The 15,300-nt window shown below is 40.9% G+C and overlaps 1 protein-coding gene across 2 annotated transcripts in view; it reads right to left on the bottom strand.

Annotated features, from left to right (window-relative positions):
* Positions 1–15,300, bottom strand: part of QPCT (glutaminyl-peptide cyclotransferase) — a 30,602-nt gene that overhangs the window by 12,268 nt on the left and 3,034 nt on the right. Inside the window, exon 2 of one of the 2 annotated variants that reach the window (XM_080814520.1) lies at positions 5,200–5,346. The exons of the other annotated variant lie outside the window; for it this stretch is intronic. Within the exon in view, the coding sequence (XP_080670646.1) occupies positions 5,200–5,346 (147 nt within the window). The remainder of the gene's footprint in view (positions 1–5,199; positions 5,347–15,300) is intronic. 2 annotated transcript variants of the gene reach the window in all.

Genomic DNA, 15,300 nt, shown 5'->3' on the forward strand with positions numbered 1-15,300 from the left:
TATGTGACATGACACATAGGCAAAGGCTTTGGAAACACTGTGGCAGGAAGCTTCCAGGAAAATAACTAAACCAGAGAGAGGACAGGGATTCTCCACTCAGTCTTGCAAAAGCCAAATAAACAAACAGTCCCCGGCTTTCACTCCCCGCTTTCTTTAGTGTGGTGGACTTTGCACAATTGGATGTGTCTGCAGTCCCTTACCTTTTCCATTTCAAGATTATAAATTCTTTTCTCAAGTATAAAAGGAAGATGTTTCTAACCTTTTTGAAACCATTGTTTGTATCTCATTTGCTTTGTTTTCATCCACAATTCTTTTTTCAAAAGATTTTATTTATTTATTTGATAGAGATCACAAGTAGGCAGAGAGGCAGGCAGAGAGAGAAGGGGAAGCAGGCTCCTGGCTGAGCAGAGAGCCCAATGCGGGGCTCGATCCCAGGACCCTGAGATCATGACCTGAGCCGAAGGCAGAGGCCCAAACAACTGAGCCACCCAGGTGCCCCTTCATCCACAATTCTTAATACTGGGCTTTGCTCACAATAGGTTATCACTAAATATGGGCTGATAATGGGGAGTCTGGGTGGCTCAGTGGGTTAAGCCTCTGCCTTTGGCTCAGGTCATGATCTTGGGGTCCTAGGATTGAGCCCCACATCTGGCTCTCTGCTCAGCAGGGAGCCTGGCTTCCCTCTCTCTCTCTCTCTGCCTGCCTCTCTGCCTACTTGTGAGCTCTCTCTCTGTCAAATAAATAAAAAAATAAAAAATCTTTGAATATGGGCTGATTATAACTAATACGTTAGTCTCAGTGAGAATACATAAAATTAGATGATATCTAACATTGGTAGTTTGAATAGAGAGAAATCACTGTGCACCTCAGATAAGCTTTCCACAGAATCTGAAAAGAAGTTATTCCCAGACTTTGAGGAAAAGAAATTTTTTTCCACAAAAGGGGTCATCTTAAAAAAAAAAAAAAAAAAAAAAAAGCATATATTCCAGAACATCTGGTATCCAGATGATGAACTACTCCAAAACCAATAGCAGCCTGTATGCTTACAAAAATGAATTGGGATTTTAAAAATAGATGTCTGTTAGCTCTGTTCAGCAAAGGTCTCACACACACAAACTCATTTCTCAACTCCTAAATAGGTTGTGGACATAATTTCTGATACCTTTTGTTGACACTAAAATCCACAAAGGCATCAGCAAATGTCCCCAAGAGTTCTCCCTGAAGCAACCTTTCTTTATTCAGTATAAATATTTATTAATGATCTTAGCAACGAAATTCTTTATAAACAATTGAATTGGCTCCATAATCTAATTAGGTCACCAATATCCCTTGCTGCACTTTGGCCTTCAGCCTTAATCTGCAAGTTCCCATCACCATTCTCTAGAGTAGACTCCCAAAATTACTATTCTGTTCACTAGAATGCCCTAAGCAGGGAGTGCTTCCTGAAGCCAGGTGGCAAGAACTCGGGTCCACCAGGAGTGCAAAATGCAGTTTAAGGTATAGATTGTATTTTGGATTATTCTTGATTTATTTTTGGAGTGGGGAAGGGAGAGAAAAAGAAAGACGAAGAGAGAGAAAGAGATGGAGAGATAAAGACAGAGAGAGATGCAGAAAGAGATAGACAAACATTGCGTTAGAGCCAAAAAGGATACAAAGGTAAAGGTAGAGACAAGGAGAGAGACAGAGAGGGAGAGAGGGAGAGAGAGAAAAATAGACATAAATAGGACATTCTACTTCTGGGGGAGATGAAGGGGAACCTGGGAATTTTAGTTTAGCATTAGTGAATGATCCTGGGTTTAATTTCACTTAATTTAATTTCACTTAAATTCTCACTTCCAGTTTCCGGGAAACAATGATGGTAGTAGACCAGGTTTTTTTGTTTGGAGGAAGCAGATTCTACAGTGTTTGCACCAAGTGTACAAACAGATCATTGTCAGGATGCTGAATCCGGCCACCTGGGACTTCAGGGTAACTATTCCTTCTTGGACAGTCCACATATTAGTCTCTTGGGCTCCATGCTGAGCGCTCTCCTCCCAGGATCCTTCACCCAGGGATAGCCATACTTTCAGCTAAAGAAGCCCAGCTCCAGCTTCTCAGATGTACTGTTCATCTATAGAGGATTTTAACCCTGAGGTTTCTAGCTTGCCTCTTTCAGGCAAAGTTTCTGGCTTGCTCGTTAGTGAGATTTTATCATCTTAATTTTTTAACCATTTTTTTATTCCCATCTCAGAGAGAAGTCACTGAAATAACCCCAAGATTTCACAGCTTCCAACTATTTATTTTACAAATAAAATCTCTCCTAAAAAATATATTCTAAAAATCCAGTAGACATCTATAGGCTCATTGAACAGAGGAAGTAAAAATAGAGACTATGGAGGACACCTGGGTGGCCTCCAGTTGGTTAAGCATGTGAGTCTTGATTTCTGCTCAGGTCATAATCTCAGGGTTGTGAGATGCAGCCCTGCATTGGGCTCTGCACTCAGAGTGGAATCTGCTTGGGATTCTCTCTCTTTCCTCTCCCTTTGCAACTTTCCCTTAAAAACAACAGAGACTATGGGACATTGTTCCGATATTATTCTCTGGAAAAGAATCTATAGCAAAGCCTATCTTTATTGATAATTGCAAAGATCAATTCAATAACCAATTTTATACCAAGCCCACTTATCTTTAGATTTGAAAGTCTTCTCTAGTTATAACCCTGAAACTCTATAAATGATAAAACATCTAATCCAGTGCTCAAAAAGATCTCAGGAAAATGTAGATTTTCCACCATTCTTGTTTGAACTTAGTTCTGAGTGACAGGTCCTAATCCTGGTCAAATTGAGTCTGTTACTGTAACTCCCTCATCATAGCCTAAGTGTCATGGACTTCATCTTTTAAAGCAGAAACATTTTATTTTCCACAGCTTAGGGGACAGCTCTCTAAAACATCATGGTGATTTTATTTTATAAAAACTATAAAATTATAAAATTGAATCTCTTAAGTGACATTTCTATCATAACTATCCAGTTCAGATTACCAACACATGAGCTAGAACATTGCATAAGCAGTGCAGCAAACAGGTCCCAACACATTCCAAAATACTGTAAATAAACTTCTCATTTGCCTCCACCCCACATGGCATGGAAAGTGTCAAGGTTTAGTCATTTTAATGTAATTTTTAAATGTAATGTAATTTTTAATGTAATGTAATGAATATAATTTTTAATCACATTAAATCTATGTACACATTTAATGTGATTAATGATTAATTATTAATTGATTAATGATTAATTATTAATTAATCATTAATTAATCATTAAATATTAATTATAATGATTAATCACATTTAATCACATGTAAAGCTACGTACAGAACCAAATAGCAGGATTTGTTGAGTTTATGGATTTCTAAAGCCTGCAGGCAAGGACCCTCAGGTCTGAAGTATTCATAAATGGTTCTGGGCCTACACAGCCTTCTTATCAAATGGGACGGGGAAATGAAAAAAGTTGAATTGAATGAGTGAATCTATAGACCTAATTTTTTTCTAACGAGGAACTGAGGATTTTGGAAAGCCCCGGTAAGCATCCTGAGCTTCCTTTTCGAGAATGCTTGGGAGATGAGGCCCAGGGAATATCACTGAAATGAATGGTATGGGTCTCATTCTCTAATTCAGGCAAGAGAAGATCCAGAGCTGGGGACTCTGAACACACACTCCAGAGTTGGTTCCTCCTAGTCACTTCTCTTTAGAAATAGGATTAAGAAGTCAAGCAGATTTGGGTCCAAATTCTGGTCTTATCACTACTGTGTGTATGTCCCCAAACAAGTTGACTCAAATACCTAACTCATGCTTTTTCAATCTGTAGCACTAGGATAATAATAGTACCCACATGACAGCATTGTTGTGAGGACTAAATGAGAAAATCCATGCAAAGAACTCCATAAAATGCTTGACAAAAAAAAAAATAGTGTTCCATGAAAATCAGCCATGATCATTAATATCCCTCTCTCTGCCTAAAGGTCAGAAAGAACGAAGGTGCTCTTTGGGTCTCCACTGTCTAATTCCTTAGGAGAAACAGGTGCTGTGCGGTTGGGAGACAAGAGCCTAATGGAGCAACAGACAATGGCTATCTGGGCTAGACTCGAGAGGCAGGAGCCATATACAGGGCACAATGGATGAGGCCAACAGCTGTGTTCCTGGGCCTGGCAGGTGTCACTCTAGCACAGAAGTGGAGTGCCAAGGTCTTTTGCATTTAGGGTCAGGCAAGTGGAGTACTCTCAGAGGAGGGTTTGAGGGGCCAGTCTCTCCCCATTCTTTCTTGAGCTGCCCCTTGAAATGGGGCTATTCTGAAAAAAGCAGTCATTCAGAGGCGGAATATCAGATCACTTAGGAAGACTGGCACTAAGAAGGCAGAGACATACAAGGTCTGCCCCGGCTATGGTTTAATTTACCCTCTACAGCAGTGTCTCTCCAACTGCAATGGTAAAATCAGTGGATCTTGAAATCCACTTATTGGGTCATGACCAGCATTAAAAAACAAAATAAAACACAACAACTACTAAAACAGAATTAACGATATCAAAGTAAATCGCAGGTAATGCAAGTAAGAAGAGCGCGGATTTCTTTCTTGAGACTTTTGTGCCATTTAAATCTATTTTTATGTTTGTGTGTATAAAATGTAATTTTTAAAAATTTTTTTGGAATTTTTTTTTTAACATGAGTCAGAGTCAGAAGTTTCAGAAGCACCACACTGGTGCAAGTAGCTTATCACTGATCTTGACTTTCCCTCCAAGGAGAACACAATTTCCCATGAGGAATGAAGGCTTGATAGGACAGTAACTCACCCTTGGCCCAGAATGGTCAGGCAAGGACCATCTAGGGCTGTTGACTTTGGGGAGTGTAGGGTCCAAGGAAATGTGGTTGGTTGCCTGGGGGGTATGTTATAGAAATGACCAGGAATTGAATACTTAGGATGCTCTTTCCTACTGTACGCTGACAGGGATTGCACACAGAAATTGATTTAGATGAACATGTAACACTCAACTTAGAACAGACATTCACTCCCCGTTGTTTGGTTGTCTGGGTTGCTTCCTTTGGTGAATAGTAAGAAGAGCTGACAGATCTGAATATCAGACAACTCAGAAGTTGGGGCATGGTAGCATCTCTCACGTGAAAGGGAAGTGTTCAACAACCTTCAGGGGTGTGGACGGCATCCTCACCTGGCGGGCGGCATAGCTTCCAGGGGATCCCGGATATCGCTCTATCAGCAATGGTCGTAAATCGTTTTCCCACATTTCAGAAATATTGGTGCCTTCTGCAACTTGTCGAAGAGATGATGAGTTCAAAATGGCTGGTTGGTGATCATACTGAAGATTGAAGAACATTATTGAACTGGCTATCATTTCATAGAATGGTCACGATTTAACACAGAGACATTTGCAATAGAGAACTCTTTCCTTTGAACCTTAAACTAAAAAGATAGGTCTTATGTCATAAAGCAAATCAAACAACTCAACTCTAAAACTTGCCCCTCAGATCTAGAAAGTTACACTGTTTTGGCAGCTTATTTTAAAAACAAAGTGAATGTAATGCATCGAACCTGAGAATTAATATTTGGCACTTCCTGTGCAACTTTTAATTATTTAGTACAAGTGCTTTATAAAACTAAGTGATCTCCTATTTTTAAGAAAACCCAACATTTACAAAACTGGAGCCAACAGAACAATTATACTTTGTTAGCACAATGGCTTTATGAAAGACAATGTGGCATTATAGAAGCAGCACTGTCTTGAGGTCAGAGAAGTTGGAGTCAAAGCTTCTGGATGTCGTTTATAGGTTGTATGACTTTGGGCAGGTCCCTTAACTCCTCATTTCCCTCCAAAAAAACTAATAAAGGAATTTGAGTTACATCTTCACTGTCCAATATGGTAGCCATTAGCCACATATGACTATTAAGCTCTTGAAATGTAGAATTTAAATTGAGATGGGCTTTAAGTGTAATATTCATGTTAGATTTCAGACTTTGACTAATAAAAAAAATGAAAAGTATACCATTAATAAGTTTTATGGTGATTAATATTGAAATTTCATATATTGAGTTGCATAAAGCATATTATTAAAATTAATTTCATCTATAGCTTTTTCCTTTTTTAATGTAGCTACTAGAAAACCTAACATTACATACATGCTTCTCATCATATATTTTTATGGGACAGCTCTAAATTAGATGGTCGTTGAAATTCCTTTCAGCCAGAGTTTGATGATTCTATATCCCACTAAATAGTATGCTCTTTATCTCCAGCTAAAGTTATTTTAAAATTCTATGAACACTCACACTCTTAGGAGCATTTACCTATTAGCTGAATTAACCTTAACTTAAAGAGCCCAATAAACATAAAAATCAAATTTCTGTTGTGGATATGACTTTATACATGCTGTATTTTCTTGTGATGAATCATTCATTCATTGCATGTTTATCAGACACTCAGTGTTGGAAGGTGTTACTCTTCTCACAGGAAAGTGGGTAATTGATTAGCTGCTTTCTTCCCTAAGGGGAATTATGAAGGTAATGTAAGGATAGTAAGTTCTTTGGAATGCAAAACAGAAGCTGGAGGAGCCTTGTCTACTCATAGCTTTTCCCAGCACCAGTGTTGTTGACTGTATCTCAGTAATCACAAAGCTATTTTCACTCCATGTGGCTAGTGAGAAACTGTGGAATTAAAGAATGCTCATTGCCAAATGACTTACACTCATCAACACTTTGCTATGCCTCAACGTTACTCTCTGGGGTGATCATGTAAAGAGCCTGGGCTCTGGGTTCAGACACACACTCTCAACTCAGCCCCCCATCTCTCACTAGCTGTAACTCTGGCGGGTTGATTAACCTCATTAAGGCTCAATTTCCTCATCTGTAAAATGGAGGCATTAACACCTACTTCCTAGAGTAATTATAATTAAGTGAGCTAATATATGTAAGCATCATAGTAAACATTCAACAAGTTGTCATTCTGTTACCTTCTATCAAACACAAAAGAGGTATAGAATTTAGAGCTGGAAAGATGACTTAGAGATGATCTAGTCCAACCTCTTGGATTTATGTCAGTGGAAATTGAGGTTTCATAGAGACCAGATGATTTTCCCAAGGTTGTAGGAGAGCTCCAGGTAAATCCATGAAAATATCTGGGGGGTTCCATGGATTCCCAGTCCCATGCCCTTCTGCTCTGCCTCCCTGCCTCATTACCCTGGAGGTAATCTCAATTGTGCTTGAACCTCTTTTTTTTTTTTTTTTTAAGATTTTATTTATTTATTTGAGAGAGAGAGCATGAGAGGGGAGAGATCAGAGGGAGAAGCAGACTCCCAGCTGCGCAGGGAGCCCCACGCAGGACTCGATCCTGTGACTCCAGAACCATGACCTGAGCTGAAGGAGTTTCCTAACCAAATGAGCCATCCAGACTCCCTATGCCTAAACCAAGTAAGGTTTGTCTTTGTTTACTGATAATATATTTTAAAATATATTTCCTGCATAAATTTGTCATTGCAGCCTTTAAATTCCTTACTACTTTCAGCTCAGGTTCTCAGTCCTGAAGTTAGCCCTCAGAGAGCACTTTGAGAAGAAAGCTGACGCTAACAGACAAAACAACAGAAATGTGAAAAGGACAAAGAAGGAACTAGAAGCAAGAAGTGGGATGACGTCTATGGTTAATTACTGCTTAAGCAGGCCGACGGGAGCCTGTCTGGTCTCTCCTACCGTCTCGCCACCCCCAGACAGGGCCACTCGCCCCAGCACACCATGCTTCAGTCTCCCTGGCCTCCTTAGAGCTCCCAAAGCAGTGGGAGACTCTGCCTTGTCACAGCGTTTGCACCTGCGGTGACTTCCGGCTTTAAGGCCTTTTTCTCCCTCTTCACCCGACTCTCCTGCTTACTCAGGTTATGACTTGGAGATCACTTTTCTGTGTGTTGACTTGTTTAACATCTGATTTCAGAGCAACGACTGTCTTTATATCCCAGTCCCTCCTGCAGCCACTCGGCGCCCCGGGCGTGCTGAGTACTCAGTCAATACAGGGTGTGGTCATCAAATAAGGAATTGACAGAACAGTCTCTCTGAAATTGTCTTCACTAAGCCTGTGTCTACGTAATAATAAAGTAAAATGAGCATTAAAAATGTCAAATCAGTTAGATGTACAAGCAATTATGAGGAGAGGAGAAACAAGAAGCTACTAGCTGCAAAGTGCTAGAGAGGGCTGTGATTTTGGTGTCTTTGCTCTCTTTTAATTTCTCATCTCAATTCCCATGATGCCTTAGGGTTGGTTTGGCCCAGGGCAGTCTCTGTCACAACCGAGACCTTTTGTGTCAGGAAGGCTGTCTGACCAGTGACTTCTTTCCTCTGTAGCATCCATTTCTCCATCCCAGAGCCCACCTGGTTACTGTGGACCAGGTCCTTCACTGAGTGTCCACAGTGGGAGTAAACCAAGCTCACGGTTAAAAGGTAATTTATGGCAGCGTATGGAAGAGTTCTGAAGAGATTTAAGAAAAAACAGAAGAAGATAAATAACCCTCCAGCATTGCTAGCTGTAACAGATACCACAGATGAAATATAGTTGAGAAATAGCACCAAAAAATGCTCGATGGATGAATGAAGGGTAAGTGCAACAGACAGGCCCATTGATTGATGCTCCTCAAAACCCGGAGTGACATGAGTTGTTCCTCAATCTCCTGGGCTCAACCATCTAATTAACATGCTTCTGTAAAGAACCCTCCTCTCCCTGCCTCCCTGGAAGCAAAGAGGCTCGAGAAACCATGCAAATAAAAGCTTCCCAGTCAGTGAAGGACAGAGAAGGGGAAACGGCCACACTCTGTTAATTATTTAAGCCTTCCTGGTCATTAAAGCATTGCACATTGGACTCTTCCAACCAAAATGGTGCCCATTCAGCTTTCAAGGAGCCTCACTCTCAGAACCCAATAAAAACAAAAATCTATGTGGAGACAAGAGGAAAGAGTGAGGGGAGAAACCTGGAAAGAAAGTGTGGGCTGGATGTGAGGAAAGTAACTGAGGCAAAAACAGTGTTGAGCCCAGTGTTAAATGCAAAACCCGAGTTAGTCCAGTCCTAGTCAGTTAAAAGGCACAGAGACAAGTTTCTTTGGTATGGGCATTCTCAGAGGAATGAGTCTCTATTACAGTCCCTGCCTTGTCTTTTCAGCCAGGCAGAAAGGACAATAAGTCTGCTTTGGGTGACAAGAATCTTTCAGCTAAAAAAGTGTGAACCAGATATCCTGAAACATCTCCTCCGGGCTAATCACCTGGTGCCAGGCCAACGAGGGTTTTAATTACATAATTTGTAGAGTTGGCCCCACTTGCAGGGGGATTTGAGGTCCCAAGCCATTGAATTAAAGGGAGATCATTACAGAAGCCCAGTGATTTCAATTCCAGTTCTCATCCCATATGAGTGTCTCCCACACAGCACTCAGATTAACTCCCATGTCTACAGGTAGATTCAACCCAGCCAGCATTTACAGAAATCCTTCCAGTGTGTTCAATGCTTCTGACATGACAAATACAGTTGTGGGAAAGTTGAGAACTGAATAAGATAAAGTTCTGCCTTCTTTCAATGCAAGGAGTCCTCTACCTAAAAGAAAAGCAATGTCGCCTTTGAACCGACAATTCAGAGTCAAATCCCAGGTCCCCAACTTCCTAGCTGTGACTAGGAAAGGCTTAATGATCTGTAAGGATGTCATAGCACTTAACTTGCCAGGTGGTAGAAGCTCAACAAGGGTACATTTTCTCTTTCTTCCCCTACCCATACATAGCCTATCACTGATCTCCCTGTGCCTGTCTTGGAGTCTCCATTGTTGTTTTCCTAAGAATCATGGTGGGTAAAGGGGTGAATGGTTAAGGACTTTTAAAACCATGGAAGAGGGGAACCCTAAAAACTTTCAGAATTGAAAGCAGAACAATGTGAAGTGCTGAAGACAGCAGCAACAGAATGCCAGAGATGATCCAGGAGAAGGACCCCTAAGGGGAGGCCAATCCTCCCATATATGGTTCCTCTGTTCAAAAAAATCTGCCCTGGGAGTCAAGATGGCAGAGAAGTAGCAGGCTGAGACGACATTGGGTAGCAGGAAATCAGCTAGATAGCTTATCTAACCATTGTGAACACCTACAAATCCAACGGGAAATCGAAGAGAAGAAGAGCAACAATTCTAGAAACAGAAAACTGATCACGTTCTGAAAGGTAGGACCTGCGGAGAAGTAAATCCAAAGCGACGGGAAGATAGACCACGGGGGGAGAGGCCGGCTCCCAGTAAGCAGCGGAGAAACAGAGCACAAAATCAGGACTTTTAAAAGTCTGCTCCATGGAGGGACATTGCTCCGGAGGCTAAACTGGGGGGAAGCCCACGCGGGGTCAGCGTAACCCCAGGTCCCGCGGGGTCACAGAAGGACCGGGTGTGTCTGAGTGTCACAGAGCTCACAGGTATTAGAGCGGGGAAGCTGGCTACAGCGACAAAGCCGAGGAGTGAGTTCTCAGCCCGTGGTTACCTTAAGCCGGTCGCAGGCTGGGTGGGCTCGGAGCACAGCCAGAGGCCACGGAGACGGAAGCAACCGGGTGCTTTTCTCCAAGCCAGCAATTGACTGCTTTCCTACCGGCGAGACCGCAGGCCAGGGAGGCGGGGCAGTTGGGCGCTTTTCTCTGAGGGCGCACTGAAGAGCGGGACCCCAAGTTCTCGGCTCCTCTGGGCCGGAGATTGGGAGGCCGCCATCTTCATTCCCATCTTCCGGAACTCTATGGAAAGCACTCAGGGAACAAAAGCTCCCGAAAGCGAACCCGAGCGGATTACTTAGCCTGGCCCCTGGCAAGGGCGGTGCAATTCCGCCTGCAGCAAACACACTTGAGAATCACTACAACAGGCCCCTCCCCCAGAAGATCAACAAGAAACCCATCCAAAACCAACTTCAGTCACCAAGAACAGCGGAATTCCACAGCAGGAGAAAGCAAATCTTATCTGGACAAAATGACAATGCGGAAAAACTCACCACAAAAAAAAGAACAAGAGGCAGTACCAAAGGCTGGGGACCTAATCAATACAGACATTGGTAATATGACAGATCTAGAGTTCAGAATGACGATTCTCAAGGTTCTAGCCGGGCTCCAAAAAGGCATAGAAGATATTAGAGAAACCCTCTCTGGAGAGATAAAAGCTCTTTCTGGAGAAATAAAAGAACTAAAATCTAACCAAGTTGAAATCAAAAAAGCTATTCATTAGGTGCAATCAAAAATGGAAGCTCTCACTGCTAGGATAAATGAGGCAGAAGAAAGAATTAGTGACATAGAAGACCAAATGACAGAGAATAAAGCAGCTGAGCAAAAGAGAGACAAACAAATACTGGACCACGAGGCGAGAATTCAAGAGATAAGCGACACCATAAGATGACACAACATTAGAATAATCGGGATTCCAGAAGAAGAAGAAAGAGAGAGGGGAGCAGAAGGTATATTGGAGACAATTATTGGAGAGAATTTCCCTAATATGGCAAAGGGAACAAACATCAAAATCCAGGAGATGCTAAGAACGCTAAGAATGCTAAGAACTCAAAATCAATAAAAATAGGTCCACACCTCATCACTTGACAGTAAAATTTACAAGTCTTAGCGACAAAGAGAAAATCCTGAAAGCAGCCCGGGAAAAGAAGTCTGTAACATACAAGGGTAAAAACATTAGATTGGCAGCAGACCTATCCACAGAGACCTGGCAGGCCAGAAACTACTGGAATGATATATTCAGAGCTCTAAACGAGAAAAACATGCAGCCAAGAATACTATATCCAGCTAGGCTATCATTGAAAATAGAAGGAGAAATAAAGAGCTTCCAGGACAAACAAAAGCTGAAAGAATTTGCATACACCAAACCAGCTCTACAGGAAATATTGAAAGGGGTCCTCTAAGCAAAGAGAGACCCTAAAAGTAGTAGATCAGAAAGAAACAGAGACAATATACAGTAACAGTCACCTTACAGGCAATACAATGGCAATAAATTCATATCTCTCAATAGTTACCCTGAATGTTAATGGGCTAAATGCCCCAATCAAAAGACATAGGGTATCAGAATGGATAAAAAACCAAAACCCATCAATATGCTGCCTACAAGAAACTCATTTTAGACCCGAAGACACCTCCAGATTTAAAGTGAGGGGGTGGAAAACAATGTACCATGCTAATGGACATCAGAAGAAAGCTAGGGTGGCAATCCTTATATCAGATCAATTAGATTTTAAGCCAAAGACTATAATAAGAGATGCGGAAGGACACTATATCATACTCAAAGGATCTGTCCGACAAGAAGACCTAACAATCTTAAATGTCTATGCCCCTAACATGGGAGCAGCCAACTATATAAACCAATTGATAACAAAATCAAAGAAATACATCAACAGTAATACAACAATAGCAGGGGACTTTAAATGTTTTTTTTTTTAAAGAATTTATTTATTTGACAGGCAGAGAGAGAGGAGGAAGCAGGCTCCCCACAGAGCAGAGAGCCCGATGTGGGGCTCAATCCCAGGACCCTGGGACCATGTCCCGAGCTGAAGGCAGAGGCTTTAACCCATTGAGCCACCCAGCCGCCCCTAGCAGGGGACTTTAACACTCCCCTCACTGGAATGGACAGATCATCTAAGCAAAAGATCAACAAGGAAATAAAGGCCTTAAATGACACACTGGACCAGATGGACATCACAGATATATTCAGAACATTCCATCCCAAAGCAACAGAATATACATTCTTCTCTAGTGCACATGGAACATTCTCCAGAATAGACCACATCCTGGGCCATAAATCAGGTCTCAACCGGTATCAAAAGATTGGGATCATTCCCTGCATGTTTACAGACCACAATGCTCTGAAGTTAGAACTCAATCACAAGAGGAAATTTGGAAAGAACACAAATACATGGAGACTAAGCAGCATCCTTCTAAAAAATGAATGGGTCAACCAGGAAATTAAAGAAGAATTGAAAAAATTCATGGAAACAAATGATAATGGAAACACAACGGTTCAAAATCTGTGGGACACAACAAAGGCAGTCCTGAGAGGAAAATATATAGCGGTACAAGCCTTTCTCTAAAAACAACAAAGGTCTCAAATACACAACCTAACCCTACACCTAAAGGAGCTGGAGAAAGAACAACAAAGAAAGCCTAAACCCAGCAGGAGAAGAGAAATCATAAAGATCAGAGCAGAAATCAATGAAGTAGAAACCAAAAAAACAATAGAACAAATCAACGAAACTAGGAGCTGGTTCTTTGAAAGAATTAATAAGATTGACAAACCCCAGGCCAGACTTATCAAAAAGTAAAGAGAAAGGACGCAAATAAATAAAATCATGAATGAAAGAGGAGAGATCACAACCAACACCAAAGAAATACAAACAATTATAAGAACATACTACAAGCAACTCTACGCCAACAAATTCGACAATCTGGAAGAAATGGATACATTTCTAGAGACATATAAACTACCAAAACTGAACCAGGAAGAAATAGAAAACCTGAACAGACCCATAACCAGTAAGGAGATCAAAACAGTCATCAAAGATCTCCAAACAAACAAAAGTCCAGGGACATACGGCTTCCCAGGGGAATTCTACCAAACATTTAAAGAAGAATTAATTCCTATTCTCCTGAAAGTGTTCCAAAAAATAGAAATGGAAGGAAAACTTCCATACTCATTTTATGAGGCCAGCATCACCTTGATCCCAAAACCAGACAAGGATCCCATCAAAAAAGAGAATTACAGACCAATATCCTTGATGAACACAGATGCAAAAATTCTCACCAAAATACTGGCCAATAGGATCCAACAGTACATTAAAAGGATTATTCACCACGACCAAGTGGGATTTATTCCAGGACTGCAAGGTTGGTTCAACATCCATAAATCCATCAATGTGATACAATACATAAATAAAAGAAAGAATAAGAACCATATGATACTCTCAATAGATGCTGAAAAAGCATTTGACAAAGTGCAGCATCCCTTCCTGATTAAAACTCTTCAAAGCGCAGGGATAGAGGGCACATACCTCAATATTATCAAAGCCATCTATGAAAAACCCACTGCAAATATCATTCTCAATGGAGAAAAACTGAAAGCTTTTCCGCTAAGGACAGGAACATGGCAAGGATGTCCGTTATCACCACTGCTGTTCAACATAGTACTAGAAGACTTAGCCTCAGCAATCAGACAACAAAAAGAAATTAAAGACATCCAAATTGGCAAAGAAGAAGTCAAACTATCACTCTTTGCAGATGATATGATACTATATGTGGAAAACCCAAAAGGCTCCACTCCAAGACTGCTAGAACTTGTACAGGAATTCAGTAAAGTGTCAGGATATAAAGTCAATGCACAGAAATCAGTTGCATTTCTTTACACTAACAACAAGACAGAAGAAAGAGAAATTGAGGAGTCAGTCCCATTTACAATTGCACCCAAAACCATAAGATACCTAGGAATAAATCTAACCAAAGAGGCAAAGAATCTATACTCAGAAAACTATAAAGTACTCATGAAAGAAATTGAGGAAGACACAAAGAAATGGAAAAATGTTCCATGCTCATGGATTGGAAGAACAAATATTATGAAAATGTCTATTCTACCTAAAGCAATCTATGCATTTAATGCAATCCCTATCAAAATCCCATCCATTTTTTTCAAATAAATAGAACAAATAATCCTAAAATTTATATGGAACCAGAAAAGACCTCGAATAGCCAAAGGAATATTGAAAAAGAAAGCCAAAGTCGGTGGCATCACAATTCCAGACTTCAAGTTCTATTACAAAGCTGTCATCATCAAGACAGTATGGTACTGGCACAAAAACAGACACATAGATCAATGGAACAGAATAGAGAGCCCAGAAATAGACCCTCAACTCTATGGTCAACTAATCTTCAACAAAGCAGGAAGGAATGTCCAATGGAAAAAAGACAGCCTCTTCAACAAATGGTGCTGGGAAAATTGGACAGCCACATGCAGAAAAATGAAATCGGACTATTTCCTTACACCACACAGGAAAATAGACTCAAAATGGAGGAAGGACCTCAATGTGAGAAAGGAATCCATCAAAATCCTTGAGGAGAATGCAGGCAGCAACCTCTTTGACCTCAACCGCAGCAACTTCTTCCTAGGAACATCGCCAAAGGCAACAGAAGCAAGGGCAAAAATGAACTATTGGGATTTCATCAAGATCAAAAGCTTTTGCACAGCAAAGGAAACAGTTAACAAAACCAAAAGACAACTGACAGAATGGGAGAAGATATTTGCAA

The sequence above is a fragment of the Martes martes genome (genome assembly GCF_963455335.1).
Source record: "Martes martes genome assembly, chromosome: 9".
Lineage (NCBI taxonomy): Eukaryota > Metazoa > Chordata > Mammalia > Carnivora > Mustelidae > Martes > Martes martes.